This window comes from Mixophyes fleayi, chromosome 3 (assembly GCF_038048845.1).
Source record: "Mixophyes fleayi isolate aMixFle1 chromosome 3, aMixFle1.hap1, whole genome shotgun sequence".
Taxonomy (NCBI): domain Eukaryota; kingdom Metazoa; phylum Chordata; class Amphibia; order Anura; family Limnodynastidae; genus Mixophyes; species Mixophyes fleayi.
Window position 1 is genome coordinate 72,125,106 of NC_134404.1, and position 27,988 is coordinate 72,153,093.

Sequence of the window (27,988 nt, forward strand, 5' to 3'; positions counted from 1 at the left end):
GGGTGGTCAATGATGTCCCTTTAATGTACTCTGGACACATAGCAGAGTTTTGGGGGCTCAAACACAGTAATTGCCTTGGGCACTCATAACACCATGCATTTCTGCATCAGTAACAGACAATACTTAATGGACCAATGATCAGTTATATTTCTAATAAACTCCCTTTCACCACTCCAAAGAGATAAAAATTGGCATAATGAACAATAGTTACTGGGGCAGTAAACGTACTGTCCGGCTTTCCCAGCTGACTACATTGATGATACGTTCATTGCTGGGACATTATTGATGCAATAGATGAAACTAGGAGTGTTTTGCTGATGGGGTGCAGAGTCTTCCTGGATCAACAAGTGATTATATAACCAACTGAGCAGCACAATATATATAACTTTAGAGTTATAATTGTCTCCTGATACATCTATCTCCAATGGGAGGATTCAGAGTTAAAGGTGGAATTCAACATTTGAAACTTGTGGAAACCTAGAATTTGACAGCAGAAAATAACACAGAGGTCCATCTAGTCTGCTCTTTCTTTTGTGTGTGTGTATATGCTTTATTTTTTTGGGAAGAGGGGGAATCTGGTTTCTTTTACAAAAGCAATAAGATTGTCCCATGCACATTTGCATTATTTTACTGTATGGGTCTAAACCACAACTTCAGGGAGAATATTCCACCTTCTCTAAATAGGTTCCTTACATCACCAACATGGGTCCTTTTGTTTTACAAATCCTTTTATTTTAAAGAAAAAAAAATCCTGCCATCCTGAACTCTGTTAATACTTTTGATATATTTTAATGTTTCTTTCATATTCACTCTGTCCAGGGCCATAACATCCAATTGTCGGGACACATAGCAAAAGTTGGGCAGGGTCTGGCGATGCTTTTTCACCCCTCTCATAGGACCCCACTCTGCTCTTCTGAAGCCCCGTTTGTGCTCCGATGCCCAAGTGGGCAGAGTGGTGGCCCGAGTAGCGGACGGAGAAGCATTGCTGGGCCTCCGCTCCTCATTGGGCCCCATCCTGTGACCCCTATAGTTCCATCCCTGCCTCTGCCCTTTCTCTCCTCTAAGATCTTTCATGATAGGTTTATGTCACACTGCCAACGTACCATTTTAGTAGCTCTTCTCTGAATGACTTATTAAGTGGAAATATAATCAATACCTATGCAATCAAGTATTGTACAGGCTTTACCACTGCTGGACTACATGGCTTGCTTACCTTCATATCATCTAAAACTATAATTCCGAGGCCCCTTTTCTCTGTTGTTGTTGTTGACATGACATATTCTGCATTTTACTTTTGGATTTTTGTGTCCCACATACATTATTGAACATTTTGATATATTAACAGGTAAAAGGCAAAGTGGACGTATACCAGCTGGATCCATTTACTTAACCACTATTAATTTTATTTCAAGTAACACCTCTATAGTAAAGATGCAGTTAGCGCAGTAAGGTATATAAAAAATCTTACTGAGTAAATATAGAGCAAAAATAGTTATCAAGACAGTCTGCTATTTTATTATCTCCTGCAACATATTCACTCCTTTCATTTTTTAGCCTTACTATTCCTCCCTTTGTTTTCCAGTCACTAATATATCTAAAGAACATTTTGTCACCCTTTCTTGCTGTTTGCACTATAGCAAGTTTCACTGTTTTTAAGCCTCTTTTAGACTAGTTTTATCTGTTTTCTTTATTTTCCTCTGATTGTGTCTATACTTTTATGCATATTTCTTAGCGCTCATAACAACCACAACTTCCTTGGAGAACCATATTGGCTTAGTATTGGTTTTGCTTTTCCAAAAGACCTGGCACAAAGTGTTGCATGAAGTAATGCACTTTCCGTTTATTCCATTGTCCTTGCACTCTGCCCATCAATTCCCAGCCTGTCACATAAATGATTTCTCATTTGGCTAAATCTTTTCTAGAATCTAAAACCTTTGTTTTGGCGCGGCTGTGCTTTACTGCTGCCTGTCTATTAAACCACACTGACCAATGGGCACTAGACCACAAGCTGTCTTCTACAAACACATTTGGTACTACATCTCCATCCATAAGAAATAAATTCTCCTTGTCTGTTGGTTCCCTAAGTGATTGCTTGAGAGATTTTCTCACACATGTAATCCAGAATGTCTCCTGATTCAGTAAATGGCAGAATCCAGTCCATATCTGGTGTATAGATATCTCCCGTAATTATCACCTCCACTTTCAATGATGTGTCAGTGATCGGTTCTATTGGTAATATATCCAATTCTTGTTCTGGTGATAATTTAGAACTAGGTATGATCTCAGTATATCTCTCTTTTGTGTTCCCCTTTGCAGGGTCCCTGGGTCCCGGAGCTGTCGCTGCTATTGTCCTGGCCGCTCTCCTCGGCACCTCCGTCCTCATCGCTCTGATTGTTATCACACTCAGAAAATTTTCTGCTTCTTAAACCAATAAAGAATCACATTGTGTTCTACCCTTCATGGTCAAGATGCAACTGTGCGATTAAAGAAACACGTAAACTGCAGATAAACCCCCTTGTTCTCCAACGAATGGCTTTATACGGTATTTAGAGCAAACTTTGTGGGAACCTAGGTTCACAGAACCCAAACATTTTAAACATGAGCCACAATATGGGATCAAAAGCAACATCCCACCACACCCTCAGTCCCCACCACCAAAAATATAACACCTATCTTAAAAAGCACATTGCATTATCTCATATATAACAAAAACATGATGAGGGAATTATTACGCCATTCTATAAACAAAATTAAAAGATGAAATATAAAGACATGCTAATGCTATTTTGGGATTGATCCTGCTGATACTAAAGTTTTAACCAATAAATAATAATGAAGAACAAACATTATGTAAACACTCCTATGTCGGGAGATATGATTATGATGGTATGTTTGAATAGTCAGTTTTAGCGCGTGAGACAGGTTTGAGCAATGGACAGTTCTCCAGCTGCTGCTGAACCGCAGCTCCCAATATACTGTGTTAGCACAGCATGATGGGAAGTGTGGTTCAGTTATATCTGGGTCACCGCGGATTGAGTCCTCCTGCCTTAATAGGTTACTAAGCTATTGTAGAAACCCCATATATAATCTAATTGTGTATATATATTTTTTTGTGAGTGTGTGTTCATTTTGCGTGTGTAATGTGGTAAATATTCTGTAATCAGCATCTAACTAGAAAACCATATTCTGTCCTGTTGTAGTAGTCTATGGGTGCCTGTACATTAGTGACACACGTTTGTAGATAATATACATATATTTATATAGAATGTTTGCATCGCGTCACAGACACACTGCTCCTCCCCCCAGCCCTGAGCATGCTGCCCCATCCGCTTCCTAGGGGGTCATTGCCGAGTCCTGCTTCCCATCTTCCGTCGGTCTTTGTTCTGGCTGCCATCGTCAGATTTGTGCACCCGAAAGCACTCTTTCAGGTTCTGTGTCCTGATGTCCTTGTTCAATATCTCCTCTGCCACTGTGTTGGGGAACCAGCCCCTCTCTTGGTCGTGCAAACGTTCTCCAAACACCCAACCTGGAACACAGCCGACAGAAAAGTGTCTGTAAGTTTGTAACATGAGCTGCAGCAAAGTTATATATATATATATCGTATCTTACAGACAAACTACATTCATTTCTATATAAGGTTCTCTGTGGAGTAAAGTTGTCATCTCTTTAGTGGCCAACTGAAAGGGACGTTTAAGTTCGTTTTCTAAGCCCAAAATGCCTTAAAAATGTAGTAATATTTTTATAACTAAATCATAGTAACCGAAGGATTGGATGTTGGTGTATAGACAGGCATGGTTATACAATCACACTGTAATAAATGTTACAGGTAGTTCTCTTTTATTTCTGAACTAGTAAAGGATGCTTAAAATAAAAGTCCATTATTTTTTTTTATATTTCTATTCCACAATTAATAACAATATGATCTGCAAACCTTTATTAATGTATAGTATAATGTACAGATGGACAACACATAACCTTCAGTGTAGCTACAAAACTAGTAGTTAATTAGAATGTGGAGAAGGATAACATTGTTACAACCATGTAAAAATGATCAGAAGTCACAGTAACCCACCAAGTTCTATGGGGAGGCCTGAGACAGCTCTGATACTCCTTTCAAAGTGACTGGCCACAAACTGTCTGAAAACGCCAGGTCATACGTGGATGAATGAACAGAGAAATAACTGGTCGTGTAGCTGCTATTTGCAGTATTGCTTGCAATGTGTTTTTCATACACTAAAACACAGATTTAAAAAAACCTTTGGCAGCAACTTGACTCTGACTTACTGTCCCCTGAACATAAATAAAATAAAGCAATTTACATTCCTCTTTTACTATCTAGCTACGCCTCCACCATTTCCATAGGAAGCTGCATTAAAAAGAAACATGCACCTTTCTTCTTCACACAGTAGAGGGAGCCATTTTGTGACAGAAATCTATGAAATAATTACAAAGCAGTGACATAGCCCTTAGTGAACTGACAGGATTCTTGTGCATTACTCATTCAGATCACAAAATGGTGGCCTCCAATGAGCACAGGTGACAGGTGAACTTTAAAATTGAAGCTGAATTTTAGTGTGCAATTTACATTAGCTATGTGGCCATTGAGCTACTATTGCCCATCTATCTAGTTTATGAGGTGACTTTCTGTCACCATCATTACACAGGGATGATTTACAATACAAGTATTACATTCAGTATATAGCTATCCAAGCTTAGCTATACATAATACATAGTCACTGTGCAAATGCTTCTTCCTAAATTGCTGATATGTAGTGTTGGAAGCCATTTTGTAAATGAGATATATGTATTCATGAGGCACTGGTGATGTCAATGTTTCTCTAGTTAGCTGGTAGACTGTATTCTCATACACTACTGATTCAGCCCACAAAACACAATTGTTTTGCGAATGCTTCTTCTAAATTGGTGACAAAACCTGAGTACTTATTTATTTAACTGGGGGGGGGGTGTTCTTTCTGGTTGTGTACTGTTTGTTCAGGACATGGAAGTAATAAAACAACCGCTTTATATAGCAGATGTTTTGAGTACAGACAGCTTTGTACGTCGCCCTGTGCTGCTCAGATCCATATGGTGAAGGAACAGTGCCCACCGGCAATGCTGATATTCTCTGTAGACTCCATTAAAGCAATGTTCTAAACATCTTACTTTTCTTGCTTCCAAGATCATTTGGGTATATACTTTGTCTTATTCCAGAACAGTCCTTATGTGAAACTGCTCAACTTACAGAGAAATAAACTGCTTTACTAAACTATCTACAGTTTGTGTATTTTTCTTTAGTTTCACTGTTTCCAGAAATAAATAAAAGAGAAAAACAATATAAAATTGTAATCTGCATCAGTAAAATGTCAGCGTGTATGTCTTACAACTTCTCACGGGTGCTGCTGGTTGTTAATGGATCTGTTAAGTGGTTCTACACCTTAAAATCACCTTCGCTGTATACAAGCCCCCTTTATTTTCTGTAAAATTAATAAAGGAAGATTCCATGGAGCAGAACATGTGTGTGACTGAAGACTTCACATAACCTAGCCTGAATATGTGACTACTATTTTGTATTGGTATGGCTTGTGGTGTGTTTTCCGTACGTACATATTTTAATGAAACAACTTTTCTAGCAACAATCTCAATCACTGCCAGCTGCACTTCTACGCATTAGCTGCGTGTCATTCTCACGTTATAACCACAATCCGGCCCTGGTGACTACAGTGAGGAGTCTACACTCACACCAGGTAATGACTACAAGTTGTTATTCTTACAGTATCTGGCCACGTTCCTGGGTCTCGGCTTCCCTGTGTCTCCCTGACACCTGTAGCTAATTACGACCTACACAATAACGCACTAGCACAGCACAATATGTTACAACAAGCCAGGAGAGCTAGCTGGACTTGATGAACCAGCAGGATAGTTAAGAAACTGGTTTGGTGATCTACATTCTATTTGGATCTTCTTGTATTTAGTATACTCATTATTTCAGAACAACCTATGGTAAAGTTGTAACACAGATAGAATGCTTCGGATATACGCACATTAATCTTGAAAATAAGTAAGGCAATTAGAATGGAAGGTTTGTTTTTACAATAAACATATTAAGCAGGTCACACACTGGCTGCTCCGCTGTGAGCCTAACAACAGGATCCTGTTCCTATTTGGCCATATACATGAGTGACGGATAATAGACAATAGATAATCTAACTGTTTAGCACTTGGGCTGAATGGCTGGATGACATAAGGACTTTGTAGAGGGATCAGCAGCTAACACGAAATAAAGGCCAATAGCGGTTTTCTGTTGATCAGTTCATTCTTGGGCAGTCCTATCAGGCCACATTGGCGATGTTATTGCACATGTAGCTAACACTAGGTTGGTCAGCTTAGTGTAGCTAACACAAGGGTGGTCAGCTTAGTGTAGCTAACACTAGGGTGGTCAGCTTAGTGTAGCTAACACTAGGGTGGTCAGCTTAGTGTAGCTAACACAAGGGTGGTCAGCTTAGTGTAGCTAACACAAGGGTGGTCAGCTTAGTGTAGCTAACACAAGGGTGGTCAGCTTAGTGTAGCTAACACAAGGGTGGTCAGCTTAGTGTAGCTAACACAAGGGTGGTCAGCTTAGTGTAGCCAACACTAGAGTGGTCAGCTCATGTCGTCCCTATGCCTGAGCTGTGCTCTTCTCAGCTAGCACTGAATACAGTACAAATGATCATGGATTCCTAGTTTGATCTTGAGGGCTACTCACAGACAGACTGTATGGCAGAGCACAGATGGATATTTTTGTTCCATGAATGACCCTTGGAGGCGTCATAGGAATTATTATCTCTAAATCCTAGTGTGAGATATCATCAGCTCTCTTCAAAGCTGACTGTCCATGTGAGTACAGCATTACAATTTTGATTTAAAAACATAAAAAAAACTACTTGCTGTGCCATAAAATGCCTAAAGGGGGTTCTACATCCTTACTTGCCAAAACTGTTCTTGGCAGCAGTTTGAAGAGAGGAAAGGGTGTCTGATTGGTTGTAAGCTACTGAAACTGTTGTCTCGGCATTACTGTAATGCAGGATGTATGTGCTAAGCAACAGGCTCATGTCTCCTATAGATTCATATGGCTATCATTATGTTCAGGCTTCAGTCTGGTGTCTTCTAACCTGCTGTTGGTAATGAATTATCAACAGCTGACGCCTGTTACATAAGCTGCAGGTCTATATAAACTGTGAATCAGACAGGGGCCAGATCATTGTTATTAGTACTTGTTTCTGAACCAGTGTTTCTTTTGTTCTTCTGATCTTGTTATACTGGTCACTGACTTCGCTTGCCTGGGGGTAAATTTATCAAGCTGTGGATTTGAAGAAGTGGAGATGTTGCCTATAGCAACCATCAGATTTTAGTTATCATTTATTTAGTACATTCTACAAAATAACTAGACTTCAACTGTCTGACTTCAGTTTGCCTGATACCTACAAGTGTTAAACTTCTAAATCCACTCTGCCCTTCTGGCATAGTAACCTAGACTGTCCCCACTTTCAAGTTTTGTGGTTACTGTGCGGTAACGCAAGGAGATCTACTATCTTTGTTCCCCAATTACCAGGCACCTCCGCTGTCCTCCTGTTGCCCACAGTTTACCATACTTGGCTTACTAACTGTTAGCCAAGCTGCTTTGCTGGGGCCTCACAGTCGTATTCTGCTCTGGCCAATAGTAAAACTATATTCGCCTTTCCCCCCCCCCCATCCGTTAGCGATGAAAAACTATATTAACAAGCAAAAGTGTACAGGCCCTTTAGGATGTTGCTGTAGGAGTATTGAAACCAATTTATATACAATCATCTACTTGTGTGTTTATCCTGTACATAACAGCAACCAAGAGATGCCAGTCACTCTGCCCCCCCATCCAGAGTGCTAGCAGAAGAGTTAGACAAATGTCTGCAGAATAAATGAAAGCTGCTTTGCATATTTCCAAACTGTTTATCTTTTCTATTCAGATAATAGTCTATCAGATTACATATTTGCAGCACAGTGACAGCTCTGGCCTCATCCAAACGCTGGAAAAAAACAGATTCTTCCAATCTGTCAATATTCTTATTACAAGTCCTAGAATGCAGGTGTCCCCAGGGCTCTCAGCCTGTCACTAGTGGGTCACATACCATCATCTGTCTTGTCCAGGACATTGAGAAGGTCAGCCAGGTCTAGAGACAGCTCATCAGGCTCCTGCGAAATATATGGGTGGACGCACTGTACCTGCGGGCAGTCTGGGGGGAGATGCCAGTCAGAGACAAGTGAGAAATCGACTGGAGGAACTGAACAGAAAAGTTGATGGTTGATGATTATTCATTATAAACAACACAATTATGATACACAAACTGCAGCCTGTCTGAGTAGTGTGTATATCTCTGAACAGAGGAGTATTCTACTGGTTTACATGGATAATTTTCTGACAACAGAGCAGAAACAACAACATTACATCTCAACCAATCTTACTATAAATTGTAGGCAAATTAATACGATCTGTGGACTTCAATAACATACACCTCAACAGTCCATATTTCTGGCAGCCATAGGGAAATGTGATCTTCTGTAAATATTGTAGGAAAGGGGCGTGGCAGGGATGAGTGCCCTAATTTGACCTGAATGTTCAACTGGAATCATCGGTAGGTTCTGTTCAAAAACCAATTGAATTAGTAGGCACCAGACTTGGGGCTATCAGCCATTACGTGCCTCTAAACTATAGAACCTGGCAATGTTCTGCAGATGTCTAGTGATTTTATCCTAATAATCTGCACATTCTTAGTACAAACACTTTATAGTTGGTACAAGTACACAATTGTTTTTAAAAAAATCTGAGCTTTACAAAAAAAAAAAAACATCAATGAATTTTTAGGATAATTGGTCCATTAATGTCTGACAATTTTGTTCTAAGATATTTCTAGACAATCTTCTATCAGCCTTCGGTATCCAGGAGTCGTAATTATTGAGTCAAACAATGATGGATGCCCCAGATGAAATGATGAAACAGAAATGTAAGATATTATATAGAAGGACAGACATTTTTTTTTTTAATCAAGAAAATAAACTTTATAAATTACCTAAAACCCGAGCCGTGATGGAAACAAACTTTGATCTTCGATTTGGAACTAAGGATGTCATCCATCGCTTCATTTCGCTCCTGAAAGACACAATCATTTCACACTCTCACATGTAGAATATCAGCCTCAAAGGCTGTATTACCATACCACACTAAATAAACAAATAAAAATCACTTAGCTGGCTAGTTGGTCACTAATTATAGCGCCTGATCCATGGTAAAGACGGGTGACCCCCTCTCCATGTTATTCATGCTTGCCAAGGTAAACTGTTCATAACAATCAGGCAGCTTGAATTAAGAGTAAGAGATTTTCAATCAGCCAATCAGAACGCAGAGATTGGCCAAACGGAAAAAATAACACCCAGTGTAAATGTTCTCCTTTGGCAAGCAGGAACTTGATGGAGAGGGCGGTCAGCCATTACTGAAATAGATTTACCTTTAACACACATGTAATCAACAGGGAAAAATTACTGACTGTGATACAGTGTTCACACTACTCATTAATTATCTGGGATAACAGATCGGTGGAAGTATAGTGTTATGTATTCATGGGATAACAGTTCTGCATGGTGTTACTACAAGCACTGTACTTACTGGGATGTAGCCTTTAGCATGTAGGTAAACTCTCTTTCATGTGTGTTTTCCAGGAGTCGCAGGATAAAGACATTGGCTAGGGACTGGCCCTGATCTTCCAGCTCTTCTACACGCAGGAGACCACGTGCTGCAACGTCAAACACTTGATATCGGTCCCTGATAGGGAAAGAAAATGTGTGAGATATAGCATAGTAGCAGATACAGTGTACTACATATCTAGGTTCCAAACCAACTACATCTTGCAATATAAGGAAATAAAGTCAGTATACAACAATAATAATATATAATACATAATAAAATTATATTAATAATGTAGCCATTTATATAACTATTTATGGACCTAAAACTGCAGTATTACAGTAGACAATTCTCTGTAGCACGGAGGCCCTAATCAGAAGAGAGCCACCAGGGCTCTGGAATAGTGTCTACAATGTATTTGTCATCTATGATCACAATGAAAGGTTACTTTAGCAGTTCTACTACTGCCCCATGTAAAAATGCCTTCACCCTTCAAAATTCTCTTGACCCTAAGAAGATGCACCCTGCATGTCCAATGCCTGGGACCTCAGCCATTCAAGAGATAATGACCCATGCTAGTTCTCCTGGCATGGGAGAGCTGGCATGTGACATTATGTACACAGGACCATTACTACTACTTCTTTAGACAAAGATGTAATGAGAATAATAACATCATGGTAGCTGAGGCTCTGGAAGGGGCTTGTATCTCATTAATCATTGGGTCCCCGGCATGTGGCCAAACTGGTTCTACTACTTGAGTTCTCATTTAATTTCCAGCTTGTCTTCATCATACACTACTCACCCAGGCAGACGTTTGCACAGGAGCAACAAATCATTAAAGAGGAAGAGATACACAGGACGGAAGAGTTTTTTAGTGCGGAGGGTACGAGACGTGCGTGGTCCAGACATCTGCTGTAGTTCACCCTGTTTCAACAGCCAACGGGAGTGAGAGATGATTGGCACAGACTGTGAAGAGAATGGAGGAAGAATTAACTGGAGGGAAGGACACATTTTGGACCCATATAACAGGGTGGCAGAACAATATGACCACAAAAAAAAATCTTATCTAAACAAACCCGCCATCATTATTCATGTTTGGTTCCATTCTCAGGACAGAATAACCTGCCTTTTTAACTTTTATATTTAGTTAATTATTTTCAATATCACAAACATAATATATACAATATTACAATACAATCTGATGTTAATTCATTGAAAATAAAAGTATATTTTTCATATTACATTATAATGCTACATAGGTAAACCTTAAAAACAAGAGCCTGCTTGGCATTAAAAAAAAAAAGGTCTTCAGGTGTTATATTAAGAGGTAGCGTAGTAAATGTAGGTGAAAGAAACAATATCTAAAAAAAGAAAAAAGAAAACGAAAATCATACCTTGATCTTAAATTCAAGTGTCTTCTCTATGCTGATAAGCTGCTCAGTGCGACTCATCTTCCTGACTCCATCATTACAGGCTCGCACCAGCTAAATAGCACAAGACAGAGGTTCAGTCACATAACAGAAGCACAATTATAATAATTATTGAAAACAATAATAAAAAGTCATCTGTTGTGAAAAATATTGGAAATATTAATGCTTAAAATCAAATTAACTGTAAAGAACTACAAATGGAATGGCGTGGCATCAGATGAAGGCAATATACGGCTCTCCACTGCTGAGCCAGCCCCAGCATGCACAAATTGCCTACCTCTAATCTAGACAAACAACAAATGTAACAAATGTACAAGTCAATCTAATTTTACCTTTAAAACAGCATAATGCAAAATGTGTTCTAAAATAGTTGTATGAACAAATATTTGGAGTTTCTAAAAATATCAATCAGTACATAACATAAAAAATAACTAACTAGAAATGAACACTAAGAAATACAAATTATTACAATTAATCAGGGGCTTAAATCAGTTGCCCATTGTTAAACCAATATCAACTGCCAACTAAATGTGTACTTAGATGCAGACTGTTCTGAATTATTTGCACTGTACTATTTATAAATCTCTTACAGCATTACGGGTCATTTTTGTCATACGAGTCACAGATTACTCCTTAAAAATTTTGGTTTGAAGCTTTTATAAATTCTGTGTATAATTTTCCTGATGGTCACTAATGCTAGCTTTCCAAAAGGCTTATAAATATCCCCCACGGAACGCTCCATACTTTCTCCAGCTCGCGGTGTGCTTGTAGCGCCGTTGCCTCTCGTTCTGACGCCTCCTCCACTTTAGTCAGAATATTCTGCCAAGAAACAAATTAACACAGATACAATGTCAACATTCATGTTTTGTAAAGACCAACTTGGAGACCAGAATACAATATTTTATCATCAGTTTATAAGCTGTAGTGGGGATTGATTTACTCTATGAAGTATAATATTGTTTCATTTGTCCAGGTGGCTCAGTGGTTAGCACTTCTGCCTCACAGCACTGGGGTCATGAGTTCGATTCCCAACCATGGCCTTATCGGTGTGTTTGCTCCAGTGTCCTCCCACACTCCAAAAATATACTAGTAGGTTAATTGTCTGCTATCAAATTGACCTTAGCCTCTCTCAGGCAGTCTGTGTGTGTGTGTTAGGGAACTTAGACTGTAAGCTCCAATGGGGCAAGGACTGATGTGAGTTCTCTGTACAGCGCTGCGGAATTAGTGGCGCTATATAAATAGCTGACGATGATATAAATGAGATTTCACTAGAAACAAAAACAAACAGAGCTGGGCAATAGAGGGAGACATTGATGGTAAAATAAGGTATCTCCTGCTATAATTGGTTATATATTATAGACAGAGAATGTAACGGAAAATTAATAATTACAAATCATAGTCAGACATTTTATCAGTGTTTCCTTGCATCAATGTGTTTACTCACTTTTACAAATCAAAGTAAAGTATAATAATTGCAAAAACCCCTTTAAATGTTCACATATACACAGAAGACAAAAACATAAAAAAAATAAACAGGGTTTATTTTTATTTACATATTCAGTAAAACATATAGGAATAAGCTATTCTGCATAGACAGCTGGCTTTCTGTACATATAGGGCATGATTCCTTATGGAACGTAGAAGCCTATTTTTCGTAAAAATTGCTCTGTGCATGCTGAGGAACGGACCATACACCAGCAAGCACAGCAAGATCCAATTCATCCTCGGCTGCAAAGTGCAAGAGGTATGATATTCAGCCAATAGGCAAACCACAAAAGCAAGGGGGTGTTCAGACACACAACAGGAATAGCAGAATTGTCCTATTGGGTAATGTGGCGATTTACGTGTATCGTGTGTCTGTGGTGCATGGTATACAATATATCTTTCCTGAGCCTACTGGTGACACTGAGGAAGGAGTATATGTACTAAACTGCATGTTTGGAAAAGTGGAGATGTTGCCTATAGCAACCAATCAGATTCTAGCTGTCATTTTGTAGAATGTACTAAATAAAGAATAACTAGAATCTGATTGGTTGCTATAGGCAGGTTAGTAAATATACCCCTGTGTGTTTGCTGTATAGCTTTATTATTCCTCTAGATCAATGATGGGCAACAGGCGGCCCTAATGCTGAATCCTTCCCATTCAGCCCTCAGCTCCTTTCTGCTTTCATGTTACATTTGTTTGTTATAGCTTGTAACCCTTGTTTAATATGCCTGCTGACATGTTATTACAGATAGAGGTCTCTTTTTTTCATTAAATGTACTATTTTAACTTATTAGTGATATTAAGGGTAAAGAGCCAAAGGTTACATGTTTACAGTACATAAATATAAAACTATAAATATATTTTTTTAAAAAACATATGTGTAAAGGTAACACAGTACTGCCCCGTCGCCTGCACCTATTTATCCTTTCCAACATCCCAGACCTGGCATTTACACATCATTCAGATCTAGCTGTAATGCTTGGCCTTGAGTGTGCATACTGCATACACATATCACTAATAGCTTCAGTAAGACTGAAGCTGAATGTATCTAATCCAGTGTGAAAAAACAAACATACATATTTCAAATAGCAATCAGCTAACCCAGCATTAATGGCTTGTGATCCGTAACTCTGCTGGTGTGACGCATGAGAGGCAATGCCATTTATAGCAGGGAGTGGCTGGAATTCTGTGTTTAGTAGATAATAACATAGACAGAAACCAAGAAGACATAGGGCTAGATTTACTAAGCTGCGGGTTTGAAAAAGTGGGGATGTTGCCTATAGATGTTTTAAAGGGTGAAGGGGTTTAGGGGGTATGTGCCATCTCCCTCATCTCTCAGGGATCCCCCGGCCCCTACCAGTCACCGCTGGAAAAAGTTATTAGCCTCATGCATGAGGCATACTCCTCAGTGCGCGGTCTGAGTTTTCCACAGAGGCTTCAGGCAGCTCCAGAAGCCAGGACTCAGAGACTAAGGGCTAGATTTACTAAGCTGCGGGTTTGAAAAAGTGGGGATGTTGCCTATAGCAACCAATCAGATTCTAGCTGTCATTTATTTAGTACCTTCTACAAAATGACAGCTAGAATCTGATTGGTTGCTATAGGCAACATCTCCACTTTTTCAAACCCGCAGCTTAGTAAATCTAGCCCATAGTATGTGATAATATGAGCAAGAACTCTAGCAATGAACTACAGGGGTCTGTATCTAGTGCTAACTAATTGATACACTTGCAATGTAATGACATTGGCGATACATTTTACTATATTTTCTGAAAGGTGATCCTTTTTATGTATTTATTAATGATATATTTTTAGATTAATTAGTCCTTTCTTCTCCCCTTTTATCTTCTGTTGACACTAGCCAATAATACTAATTATGACCAAAACTTGTACTAATATCCTTTTCTCTGATTTTAAACGTCTAGTTTTAATATAAGTGCTTTCATTTATTGTGTCTGCTTTTATTTTTAATATTCACATTTATCCATTGAATCGTTTGGGAGATATAAACGGCTCTACGTTCCACATTTCAGTGCATAAACTCCACAAAATAAACTATTACTTGACATTTAAGTCTTCTGCTGTCACTGTCAAGCCATTTGGCAATAAGTGTAATATAATCAGCCTTTGTACCTGTATTTTTACACTGATTTATCACAGAGTGAACTTTGCCCAGTGGAGCCAACTTACACTCGGTTATCAGTTAGATAATGATCTATGCCTGTTGTACTTACATATTCTGGAAAATCATTATATGTGACCAATCTATGTATCTTTCCTTATTATGTACATGTCACCTACATACACTGGAGGCAGACATTGTGTTAGCTGAACCAATATATTCATGATAATGATCATGAATCCACAAAGAACTAGAGAGACCATTGAAGCATGAGGCACTAAGTGTGTGTATTTCAGTTGAGCCTTCTAGATCAGTATTTCTTAAACCTGGTCCTCAGGACCCCTAACAGTGCATGTTTTCCATATCTCCTTGCATTAGCACAGGTGTAGTCATTACTGACTGAGACATTGTAGCAGATCCACAGGTGATATAATTATTTCCTTTGTCACCTGGAAAACCTGCACTGTTAGGGGTCCTGAGGACCAGGTTTAAGCAGGGCCGGACTGGCCATCTGGCACTTCTGGCAAATGCCAGAAGGGCCGATGGCCAGATGGGCCGGTTGCTAGCTGGCCGGCCCCATCGCTCAGCGCAAAGACTGTCATGCCAGAATTCCTGCATGACAGTCTGTGCGCTGAGAAATGGGGCCGGCTGTATACTTACTTCCTGGTGGCCGCGCGTCCTCTTCTCCCCTCCTCTTCTATGAATGGATCTGTCTATGTCACATGGGACGCGCACCACGTGATAGGTGCCGTCCCATGTGATAGGAGAGACTGCACAGCGCGCCGCGGAGCGCACAAGGTAAGGAGGGAGGGGGGGTAGTTTATGTGCCAGATTATGTAAAGTATGTGGGTGCCAGGGTATGTAAAGTATGTGGGTGCCAAATTATGTAAAGTATGTGGGTGCCAGGGTATGTAAAGTATGTGGGTGCCAGATTATGTAAAGTATGTGGGTGCCAGGGTATGTAAAGTATGTGGGTGCCAGGGTATGTAAAGTATGTGGGTGCCAGGGTATGTAAAGTATGTGGGTGCCAGGGTATGTAAAGTATGTGTGTGTGACAGGGTATGATTATAGTGTGTACGTGTGTGACAGTGAAAATATAGTATGTTTTGTGTGTGACAGGGTATGACTATTGTATGTGTGTGGGGGCCGGCGTATGACCATAATGTGTGTGTGTGTGGGGGCCAGGGTATGTAAAGTATGTGGGTGCCAGGGTATGTAAAGTATGTGGGTGCCAGATTATGTAAAGTATGTGGGTGCCAGGGTATGTAAAGTATGTGGGTGCCAGATTATGTAAAGTATGTGGGTGCCAGGGTATGTAAAGTATGTGGGTGCCAGATTATGTAAAGTATGTGGGTGCCAGGGTATGTAAAGTATGTGGGTGCCAGATTATGTAAAGTATGTGGGTGCCAGGGTATGTAAAGTATGTGGGTGCCAGGGTATGTAAAGTATGTGGGTGCCAGGGTATGTAAAGTATGTGTGTGTGACAGGGTATGATTATAGTGTGTACGTGTGTGACAGTGAAAATATAGTATGTTTTGTGTGTGACAGGGTATGACTATTGTATGTGTGTGGGGGCCGGCGTATGACCATAATGTGTGTGTGTGTGGGGGCCGGTGTATGACCATAATGTGTGTGTGGGGGGGTCAGTGTATGACCATAATGTGTGTGTGGGGGGGTCAGTGTATGACCATAATATGTGTGTGGGGGGGTCAGTGTATGACCATAATGTGTGTGTGTGTGTGTGTGGGGGCCGGCGTACAACTATAATGTGTGTGTGTGTGGGGGGGGGGGGGATCGGTGTATGACTATAATGTATGGATGGGGGGGTCTTAATATAATGTGGGAGGTAGGCTGGTTAATCTAATGGTGAATTGCAGGTAGGGGCTAATTATTGGGTGCTATTCAATTTGTGGGGGGATGGAGGGGCAATTTAATAGTGGGGCCTATCAATTTAAGATGGGGTGATTGGATTTTTAATTTAATGCTGGGGTGGTTTGGGAGCTATTAATTGAATGTGGGGCTGTGTGTGGAAAATGAGGTCTATTTATTAAATGTGATTATGAGTTATTTAATGCCTGGGGTGGTTGTAGGAAATGGATATATTTATTAAACTTAAATGCTATTTAATTTCTTGCTGGGGTTGTTTTGAGAGAGGAAAATATTTTTATTTATTAAATGGGAATGCTATTTAATGTCAGGGCTAGTTGGAGGGAAATAGATTTATTTATCAAATGTGAATACTAGTATTTTAATGAGTGGCTGCAGTGAGGCCTAATTTTAAAACGTGGATGCTATATTGATTTAACACCAGGGCTAAATTTCATTTACTCATGTACTTTTTCTCCTAATAGGGCATCCAACATTCCAGGATCCAGACAAGCAGCAACTGATCTAAAGACACCAGCAGCCACAAGTGGTGACCATGACAAGACAGGTAGGAGAGACCAGGACAGTCTGCCAACTGTTCTGAATTTGGTGGGTGACTGTCCCGCTTAGTCAGGATTTGGTCTGACTACAAGAACAGTTGGGAGATATGTCCTACTTCACACTGTACTGCTTGTTAAGGCAGAACTGCGTGCACCTAACAGTAGTGCACACAGTATTGCCTGTGTATTTGTCAAAAATTTGTCTAGTAGCCAAATTACATTATAGGAGCCCCTATGACTTAAGTGCCGGGCCCCCGAGCCTTAATCCAGTTCTGGTCAGCAGGAGGAATTTGTGCTCCCAGTTCCGTCCAGGACACAGCCTGCAGAGCAAGCCGAGGAGCTCTAAGTCTCATGAGATTTATTAATCTCGTGAAACTAAGAGCTTCCCTGCTCACTCTACAGGAATGTCAGCAGCATCAGAAGCATAGATAAGTACAGTGGGCTGGGGGTGTCATAATGTATCTGGGGGGGTGGCGTAATGTGGATGGGGAGGGTCTGATAAATGTAATGTTTTATTATAATGTATGTATCAACGCACCATTTTGACCACGCCCCCAACATAATGTAGCTACGCCCTTGGCGGCACCGCCACTGCACTGTCGCACACATTTTTTTCAACAGAGGTGGGCCTGTGTGCTTTAAATGCCAGGGCTGATTTTTAGTCCCAGTCCGGCCCTGGGTTTAAGTAACATTGGTCTTAGACCATCAGATCTTTCTTCTGGAACATGCTTAACTAATGCACTTAGCAAGCTGTCTAGCTATTCACATAGTGATTTAACAGCAGTATAATGATGGAGGTCTACCACTCATAAATCTTGTTCATGCTGCTTAACCGCTTCACTGTCTCAGAACAGCTTTCTGCATTCTGCTTAGCAGTAGTTCTGCATCATGTGTTTATAAACCTTCAGGGTCTTATCACATCCTAAAGCATACCTACTTGTTGACACCGCTAAGTAATAAATAACAATAGACTGACAATAAATAACTGTAGTGGTTCATCCCAGATAACTCATCAACAGAGACAGGGTCAATTACTGAGAATATTTCGAACCTCTATTGAAAACTGATTCCAGTTTTCTAGTGATACAACAGTAATAAAACAGCCCTTACGTTTGGATACAAAATGATGGAAGGTTTCCTTCCATGGTAAATGTAAGAAGTGGTCAGAAATCAAATTGTTAGTGGACTACCTATAAGCACCACAATTAGTACATGCATGTATACCTCTCTGTCTGTCTGTAGTACCCAGTCTGTTTTATTACTCTTTGTTCCCAATTGTAAAATGCTACAGAAAAAACACTGATATATGAATAAATGTTAATATAGTAAATGATAATAATTTGTTAATCTATTAATTTGTTCTAGAGGATAGCCAGCTAATTGTTGGTAATCCCAGCCACTTGGATTATAAACAATGAGACCATCTGTGAAAACTATACTCCGCTAACGAATTGCATGGACGATCACCACACTCTCCAGTGTACTGACCATGAGAAACTGCAATGTGTCAATCATTATATCAGTAGAAACAGCATAACATATAGTGCATAACCTTTCCACAGAGAGACAGCGTCAAAATGTGTTCCCCGGTGTGCCCCTTTGTGCACTCATACTCACTTTATAACACCTACAACATCAGCAAATATTGCCAATCCAAGTTATTGCAGAGTTGACCAAATCCCTTTATAATTAAAGGGTAACTCCTTTAAATAATTAAAATCACTATTCTAGGTCCCAGCTATCAAGCCTTAAATCAGGGTCTGCAAACTTTTTCTATCACTGTGTCGGGAAAAATCTTTTCAAGCTACATTTATATATATATATATACACATACACACACACTGTCAAATTCTATTCACTTACATTATCTATATTGCCACTTCTAAATTTCCACTTCGACCACTGTGTATATATATTGATATAACATTTAATTATTTCTTATGTTACCCCTCACAGTTGTGCCCCCAGCTAAAGTTATCCCTTATAGTTACCCTAGATGCTGATCTTCCATTCCAGCAGCTCCATTTCGGTCTTCTTTGGCTCTTTTAGCGAAGCAGCTGTGGAGCTCGGCGTTCCAGACAGAAGTGGTCCGCGTGCCACGTCCATGTGCCAGGGGATGCGGACCCCTGCCTTGAACCATGCAGGAAGCGACTTTTTCCACATGGTTTAGGCATTTTTAAGTAGGCATTCGACAATGTATCACACAATACCGCAGTCCCCATGATACTCAATGGGATGGCGATGGTGTTAGCCATTCAGTCCTATGTGGACAGCATCACAAGAGAGGGGTCTCCGAATCCCTCTCTGGCATCCTTCCTGCTCTGCCCTGCATTAATTAACGGAAATTACCTTTGTGCACTAGGACAGTCTTCTGTGGATGCGCTGTCCCGACATGACTTCAATAATAAATTGCTCTGTTAAATCATCTATCATTGCTGACAGATGATACTTAACGGGGCATAATTGTGAATCATGGTAAATAGACCCCTATATCTTATTGGAATAATGCCATAATGTATTTTGCCTGGAATTCACAGTTGTAAACTGAGAAACACTCTGTTACTGCCATTTGGCAGATAAGTTGTGTTTCATCACCCTTTCATAGCAATATCTTTAACCATGGACGCAAACTGCATGGACTTCATTTATTGTTTCCATGGTTACAAATGTTGCTAAGAAAAGTTGGTTTTCAGTATCTGTAAAATATCAGCAGATGTGTGTTTCTAAGTTATCAGCAGACAATTTCAGTCAGAAGCCCTGTTTCTAGTATTCGGAGCTATTTCAGTAAATTATAGAATAAACATAATGATTATTTATTAGGCAACATATTTTTAACTGCAGTTGCTCTTTAAGTGCCCACCTCACAAATTCACACTAACTCAAAATAATAACTGTGTGAACATTATTGTCATGATCTGACCCACCGGGGCATGTATAACATGTGGGTGTGTAAGGGTTAATAAAAAAAAACAACACTTGGTCTATGTTAAAATAACTAAAATACCCCACAATTATATCCTACACAGTTCAACAGTTGACACTCTTAAGAAATCTCTGAATGATCCCAGACTGGATGCAGAGCCTAATTTTGGTTTACTGTAAATCAGATGCTTCCCTGCATAAATGAACTATTATAACAACCAAGCCTATCTGACGTGTGAATTATTTAATAACGTAAAGACAGAATGTTATTTACTAGCGTTTAATATGAGAAAAACTCACAATTCAGATTCAATAAAAATATAAATGTGACAGTTTTCTTAAAATAAAATTGGAATACAAACAGAAATGGTCATAGAGCACTTATGTAATTCTGCTGTCTGTGAATGGCTAGAAGGTATGAACAATTCAAGAAAAAGACTGAGCACCAATTTTTTTTCCACCCAAACCCCTCTTTATTGTGACATCAGGGCAGAGATGTGTTGGTATGGTAAACCATTTTACAACTGTTTTATTGTCCTTTTGTTTAAAAACATTTCTAGTAATAAGTTTTATACATAATTTGACTCCGCGGAAGTCCACTGAACCGAGTATTTTTTTTCCAACACATATGCTTAGGAAACATAATGATGTTAGATGGATTCTTTGGGGAGATGCATTATCTCCATAGTTTCCTTATGGGGCTGTATCTATCAATGACACATGTTATGTGACTGATTCCACTGGTTACGAACTTATATAGATGTCTTCTGAAACATGGATTAAGGAAGGTAGTGCTTTGAACGTATTATTCTTCCTATATGAATATATAATACACTTAGAGTCTATATAATACACTTGGGACTAGATTTATTAAACTGCGGGTTTGAAAAAGTGGAGATGTTGCCTATAGCAACCAATCAGATTCTAGCTGTCATCTTGAAGAATGAACTAAATAAATGACAGCTAGAATCTGATTGGTTGCTATAGGCAACAACACCACTTTTTCAAACCCGCAGTTTAGTAAATCAAGCCCTTGGTCTTTTCTAGTCAAAGACATTTACCAAAGTTGTAACATCTGGGGCTGGGCCATAAACCATTGTTCGCTGTCCATCTGTGGCACTTAAGCATCTCTGCATAAACACTCAGGAATACATTAATGTACATTAACTCCTCGTTTACTTCATCAACACACCTTAAACTCTTGTTTAGTTACGCACACATTTTTCACGTTCGATAAAACAACTCTTATCATTTGCAGAAATCACAAACTCATTAATATATTATTTTCCCATTAAGGCCATAATCATGATAATTATGCTCTTTGTTTAAAGTCGAGATGGGACTAAGGAGTCATGCATATGAGTTATTAATATATATCTCTCCTAGGTTCTAATTTGACACGAGAGCAGAGGAGAAAAGGCTGCCCATTGATCTCTATGGAAATACGCTGATTGGGTACTGTGAATGATTTCAGCATAATGGCATTCCCATGCAAAAGCCCAGCCTACGGATACATGTGTAATAATGATTTGTCATCTGTACTTGTTGTGTCCTTTAATAACTTCACAATGACCATTTTACATGTGTTAAGTCCACATAAACTTGGAAATTTAAAAAAGTCAGAATATAACAATAAATAGAATTACATTCATGCAAAATTCCCTAATCTAATGCACAATAAAGTCAATTTTTTCATTTATAAAATTATATTGTGACGACATTACACATCATAACTGTGTCCAAATGTATATGCAGCAAGTTTATGCTATATGTTTCTTGTTTACAGAAGCATTTATTTTTAAACATTGAAAATTCGTATAAGAGCGTCCTGGAGTGAGAAACTGTGTGTAGACACAGATAATTGCTCATTATGTTTCTTCAACTGTCATAACAAATCTTTATTTCCAAGCGTCAGCTGTCCCCAGTCTGATACAAGGGTGGGGACAAGTAAAATTCAATATCTCTCACTACCGTGGGAAAGCAGGAGAGGAGAACTGGCCAAATAGATAAAACTGTGAGCTTGATAAGTGAATGACACATAACAGAGAAAATAAAACAATAGACCTAAAACATAAAGCAATCAGAAGCTAGATGCACCATATTTTTGGACGGATACTACAAGTCTATCAATATTTGATGTTAAGTCCTACTTTCTATTCCAGGAGACAGAGATCCCACTGGGTTACTCACTATCGCTGCATATTATATTGTAAGTGGAAACTGGCATTTATTCTTAGCCAAAAAAAAAGTAGGCAGACTATATTCTGGAAGTTAAGTTTCGCTAATAAGTTTAAAACTACAAACAAAAACCACTCCACATCATGAAATGGGATGTATGCTATCACAGATCACAGAGGTGCAGATTATCACAATAACAGGTCTCTTTATCAAGAGGTCCAGGTATTTTGAAGATTTTCTACCACTGCCCAATTTCTCAATAAAATGCCACCGGGGCACTTGAGTGATACTGGCTGGCAGCAATAAGTGTAATCTTACCACTCGTCAAGGCCAGGGCAGCGTCACTGTGCAGGGTCTCTCTGCCCATGAGGTGTGCTGGTTCGCGTGTATGCACTGCTACTGGAAACCCAGACTTGGGGTTTGATTTACGAAACTGCAGGTTTGAAAAAGTGGAGATGTTGCCTATAGCAACCAATCAGATTCTAGCTGTTATTTATTTAGAACATTCTACAAGATGACAGCTAGAATCTGATTGGTTGTTATAGGCAACATCTCCACTTTTTCAAACCCGCAGTTTAGTAAATCTAGCTCTTGGGCTATCATATCTAGATTCAATAACAAAAATAATATTAAAGTTATTGAAACATTTTTTAGAAAAAAAAAGGAGGGAAAAAAACTTTATTTAAATAAACCTTAATTTAGAAAAAGAAAAGAGGAAAAAAAAATTGATTTTAATAATAAATAATTTTTTCCATGCCTGACCCCCAGCTACCACCATCCCAAGATGGTGATAGTGATAGTGGAGGTAATTGGGGACATTGGCAGATAAGGGGAAGCCCTAAAGACTTATCTCCCTTTGATAAATAGCCCCCTAAATCTCACAGTAAATGGGAAAGGAATAAGTGATGTCTGACCTTGTAGTTCTGAGTCCTAGAATCAGGAGACAGGAAGGCTGGGTGATCTGCTGTATAACCATACATTTTTACACAAGTGTTCCTCAGCCCTTCGTGTTTACTCTAAACACAGACCAGCATATTGCACAGAGCTTGTTCTCAAGTCTGTTTACAGGGAACAACGCTCCATTTATTCAGCATCAATCTGCTCTATTTGGATGTTCTAAAAAGAGGTGTCTGAGAGTGCCGTGTGCTGCGATTTCACTCCTGGGATAAAATCATACTTGGGAGAACTCTGCTGTGGTTTCCAAATGACTATGCAGCAATAATGTGACCACACCGTCTGATTATTCATATTCAATAGTTACAGTTAATATAAACTTCAGTCTCATATTTGCTGTGTGTGGCCAGTTTGCTAAAAACAAAAAGGACAAAAAACTGAATATTACATCACTTACTGGCAAAAATATCCCTTGTTTGATTCTAGATAAAAAAAAATGTAAGTTTTGTTTGCTAAGAAGACGGACTAGGCTGGACTAGGCTGGACTGCTGCTGTTTGAGGAATTATTCATAAAGAGGAGCCAAGAGGGTGGAGTACCACCATTTTGTTCATGAAAGGTAAGGTATTAAAATAGCGGGGGGAGGTGTATTGGGAGATTATTTTTACTTTTTAACTACAAAAAAAAAAAAAAAAAGAAAAAAAAAAGAGGGTCATTTACTATCACTGGTCAATGATGCAGATCTGCACTAAACTTGTTGCATCTAATCAGACATTTGGGTGATTTATAAAAGTATAAATCATACTTACCAACTTTCTGTTGGTGAAATCCGGGAGCCTGCAGAGGAGGTGGGCGTGACGGGGGGGGGGGGGGGGGCTCCAAGTGACGTCATTTTGGACCTGCCCCCATGACGTGATGACGCAAAATGCGTCATTTGACAGCGGGGGGCGGGGCCAAACGCCGCGATTCACCGGGAATCGCGGCGTTTGGGACTTAATTCTGCCCACTTCACTAGGAAGTGGGCAGAATTATCCAGATGCGGGGGATTGCCACACTCGCCCGGGAGCCCGGGAGACTCTCGCAAAATGCGGGAGTCTCCCGGATATTTCGGGAGAGTTGGCAAGTCTGGTATAAATGCTGCTTTGTGTCACTACACTTATACTTCCAAAAATGCACCAATTTTATGTGTAAGTGTATGTATGTACAGGCCAAGATGCACCATTCTATGGAGGATTTGGGAAGATGGGGGCGGGGGTGTTTTCAGTAAATTTAGTAAAAAAGTGATTTCACTTGTAGGATGGAATGATTTAAATGAACTGGTGAGAGTGAAGAAGATGCATTTAGAGAGGTGCTGATCAGACATGGCAGAAACCCAAAATCGCATCTATACATTTAATTTAACATATTATGCACCTTTCTGGGAAAGAGCATGTTTCTGCATACCTCAGCTAATGTAATAAAATCCTTTAAATACTCAAAAATACATATGTAGACGTTTCTGACGTCCCCTCACACTCGTGATTAATTTAATACATAAATGAAGGTAAACCATCCAGTATTTTAGGAGAAAATACAGAAACAATGTTGCGGAGCACTAGGACTCCCACAAACACTTCCCAGCCCCCCAAAAGTTTTGGATTGCCCAAACAAGCTGAGATTTGTGACTTTACATGGAGCCTACTGCCTTGTTTTAAGCTTACTGTCATGGCAGACCTGGCAAGGGATGAATTGATTTTTACAGATGAAGCTGAGAGGTTATAGGACTCATCATTGCTACAAATTATAAACTCTACACTATAGAGAGAGATGGAGAGATGTATATTTATCTGTTTTTGTCATCAATTTCCATTGCTTTCTCTGTCCCAGTATTCAGTAATATGACAATTATTAATTAATTATTAATCTTTATTTATAGGGCACAACATGATGTCCGCAGCGCCACACAGAGGGAAAACAACAAGACAGTACATGGTATAACAGTACAATAAAGCAAACAAATAACACTTCAGCGCAGGCTGATACCTGTGCCCATTAGTGTGGTCCAACTAACAGGTTTAGAGGTGCAAAGACAATGGAAGAGTGGAGTCAATGGGCAGAGAGCCCAATGAGGAGGTGCGCAGTGTAGATGGTGAGCAAATGTTATAGGTAATTAGAGCAGGAGGGAAGAGGGCCCTGCGAACCAGAGCTTACAATCTAAAGGGAAAGGGGCAGACACATGGGGGTGAGCCAGTGTAAGGGGATCTGAGGGCAAGAAGTAAGAGTGGGAGAGATGGAGGATGAAAGAGGGTGAGTTATACTACATGGTGAAATGGTTACATGGAGGACTGGTAGGTTTTTCTAAACAGGTGGGTTTTCAATGACCGTTTGAAGCTATAAGATAATGAAAGGTATCAAGAGCAAGGAAAGTTAGCAGCTAATATCTATGCAATGCGAGGTCGCCAAGATTACAAGCAGTTGTTCGACCAGAAGCTCATCGGCTATTAGTACAGTACAGCTATACAGCAAATACTGTTTTAAGTGGCAGACCAGACCAGACCATTAGCGCACCAGCCTATCTGGCATTTCCCACAATTCCCAGATGGCCAGTTCATCCCACAATAATGCCAAAAGCAGAATACATACAGAGAAAAGGTTTAAAAATATAGGTACTATCGTGGATATTCCCAAATAAAACATGATAATGTGGAAATATTCACAACTCCAACATTAAACATCATAAACGGACAGACAACATGTTACAATGAGTGTTAGCACCTCACAGCCCAGCATTTTTAGAAAATAACTACATTTTAATACATATTGCCACAAGTGGTGATGTACGTCTAGCATTATTACTGCAAAATATGACCACATTATTACCATTACCAGAACTTTTTATTGACAGATGCCAATCAATAACAAAAACTGGTGATAAAACATCATTGACTTACTAAAAAATTAACTTCAAGTATAAGTAAAGTGTGATAAAAAATATGATTCACTAAAGAACATGTCTTAAAAATGATTCTGAATGGCAGAAAAATAGCACCAAACACAAGCCTGCATTATGAAGGACAACAGCTAAAAAGAACGGTACTTGGTCCACTTATCAATAACAATAGCAACACGTGTTTTATATATACCGCATTAATTCCAATCGTTTTTGGATAGATGAATATCTATTTATGCATTTATTGTCCTTAGGGATTGTCAGTTACAATGTGTAAATAATTCCACCTTGTTTGCTTAAAAACTGCCTCCTAGATTTAAACTATAAAGAAAATAAAACATTTATGATTTTTTTTCCATATTATCCTATTTCATTACATACTACTGCAGTCTTAGTGAATTGGCTTCCTATAGTGTTCTTGTAAAAGTCAGTAACAGCACATTACCTGCCGTATGTTAGCAGACAGAACAAAGTGCAGCAATATAATGTCACATCAGAATGCATACAAAAAAACCAAATATTATAAAATAAATGAACAACTCTAAACATTATAATCATGAATAAAAATATCATCATCATCATCTATTTATATAGCGCCACTAATTCCGCAGCGCTGTATAGAGAACTCATTCCCATTGGAGCTTACAGTCTATGGTTCGTTTAAAAAAAACAACATTTTTTTTTTACATTAAATACATAAAGCAAGATATGCTTAATGTGCACTGTACAAATATTGCATTTTTATGGTCTATCTCACTTACATACATATGTTCTGTGCTAGTTAATGGCACGTATATATGTACTTTTCCAAACAAAGACAATGCTGTATCAGTCATCACTATCAGTTGGAACTTACACCTGCTCTGTAACTGGTGCAAGTGATAGGGCTGAAACCAAGAGCAATAACAAGATACACAGGACCTGACTCAGCCACACCTGCATCGGCATCGGCACGGTCTTATTGTACATTGCCTCAGTCTGTCTGCTCCTTCCAAACCCCTTTCTGCCCTTCAAGTCCTAGGCAGTCCAAAGTGTCATTTGTGTTGGACATGAATTGCATACAATTAGGTCATTACCGCAAGGTGCGTTTCTGAGTCTTGCGGTAATGACTTGCGGTAATGCTATTTCATGCAAGATACACTACACACATGGATGTACATCCGAATTTGAATTAGGCCCACGATGTATAGAAATACATGGGAAGGACCCTCCAGACATTGGCTATGACCAGTAGTACACAACTAAAGTGCTCCACATGTAAAATTAGGCCCAGCACTAGGCATGAGAGGTTAGATGTAAAACTCCTTTTGGAACTATGTTTATAGACATGGGTGTAACTATTGTGGGTGCAGAGGGTACAGTTTCTACAGGGCCTGGAGGTGATGGGAGCCTGGCAATGCCGGGTTGCCCCCATCACAGAGGCCTGAACTACCCACTAGCACCCCCACTCCCTGCTGATGTCCCCGCTTTACTCTCAAATAAGCAAAGAGGAGGTCTTTTCTGATAATGCACCTGTCTCATCCCTGCACTGGACCACAAAAGCTCAGAAGAGGCCCCTGCTCTGCCCTTCTGAGGAGGCCCAGTGAGGCGAGAACGGCGTCACTGGGCCCCTACCTAAATTTTGCTATGGGAAATGACGATACATTGTTCCGCCACTGCAATGTAGGCATAGTACAGTACCTGAACCAGAAGTTTGAGCCGTGTTATCCTCTGGAAAGGTAAGATGAGGAATGAGGAGAAAGGAAGTCCCCGGCAGATAGGATTAGTCTCCAAATGCGCCACTGCTTCCCGGAAGTCTGTCCTTTCTTGACTGATAGACACAGACGGATAAGAGAGACAAACACATCATTAAAAGAGACAACATAAATAACAGACTAAATTGGAAACACGTAAAAACTTGTGAAATGGGTAAACT

The 27,988-nt window shown here is 39.6% G+C and overlaps 2 protein-coding genes across 6 annotated transcripts in view; one reads left to right on the plus strand and one right to left on the minus strand.

Annotated features, from left to right (window-relative positions):
* SNORC (secondary ossification center associated regulator of chondrocyte maturation) overlaps window positions 1-2,449 on the plus strand; it is a 36,682-nt gene extending 34,233 nt beyond the window's left edge. For both annotated transcript variants that reach the window (XM_075201752.1, XM_075201753.1), the window contains exon 3: window positions 2,317-2,449. In XM_075201752.1, the coding sequence (XP_075057853.1) occupies window positions 2,317-2,426 (110 nt within the window). In that variant the 3' untranslated portion in view covers window positions 2,427-2,449. The remainder of the gene's footprint in view (window positions 1-2,316) is intronic.
* Window positions 575-27,988, minus strand: part of NGEF (neuronal guanine nucleotide exchange factor) — a 305,718-nt gene continuing 278,304 nt past the window's right edge. For 3 of the 4 annotated variants that reach the window (XM_075201742.1, XM_075201741.1, XM_075201744.1), the window contains 8 exons: window positions 27,754-27,883; window positions 11,866-11,940; window positions 11,086-11,175; window positions 10,494-10,657; window positions 9,674-9,829; window positions 9,081-9,160; window positions 8,142-8,294; window positions 575-3,526 (listed from right to left, as the gene is read on the minus strand). In XM_075201742.1, the coding sequence (XP_075057843.1) occupies window positions 3,342-3,526; window positions 8,142-8,294; window positions 9,081-9,160; window positions 9,674-9,829; window positions 10,494-10,657; window positions 11,086-11,175; window positions 11,866-11,940; window positions 27,754-27,883 (1,033 nt within the window). In that variant the 3' untranslated portion in view covers window positions 575-3,341. The remainder of the gene's footprint in view (window positions 3,527-8,141; window positions 8,295-9,080; window positions 9,161-9,673; window positions 9,830-10,493; window positions 10,658-11,085; window positions 11,176-11,865; window positions 11,941-27,753; window positions 27,884-27,988) is intronic. The other variant, XM_075201743.1, reaches the window with a different exon arrangement.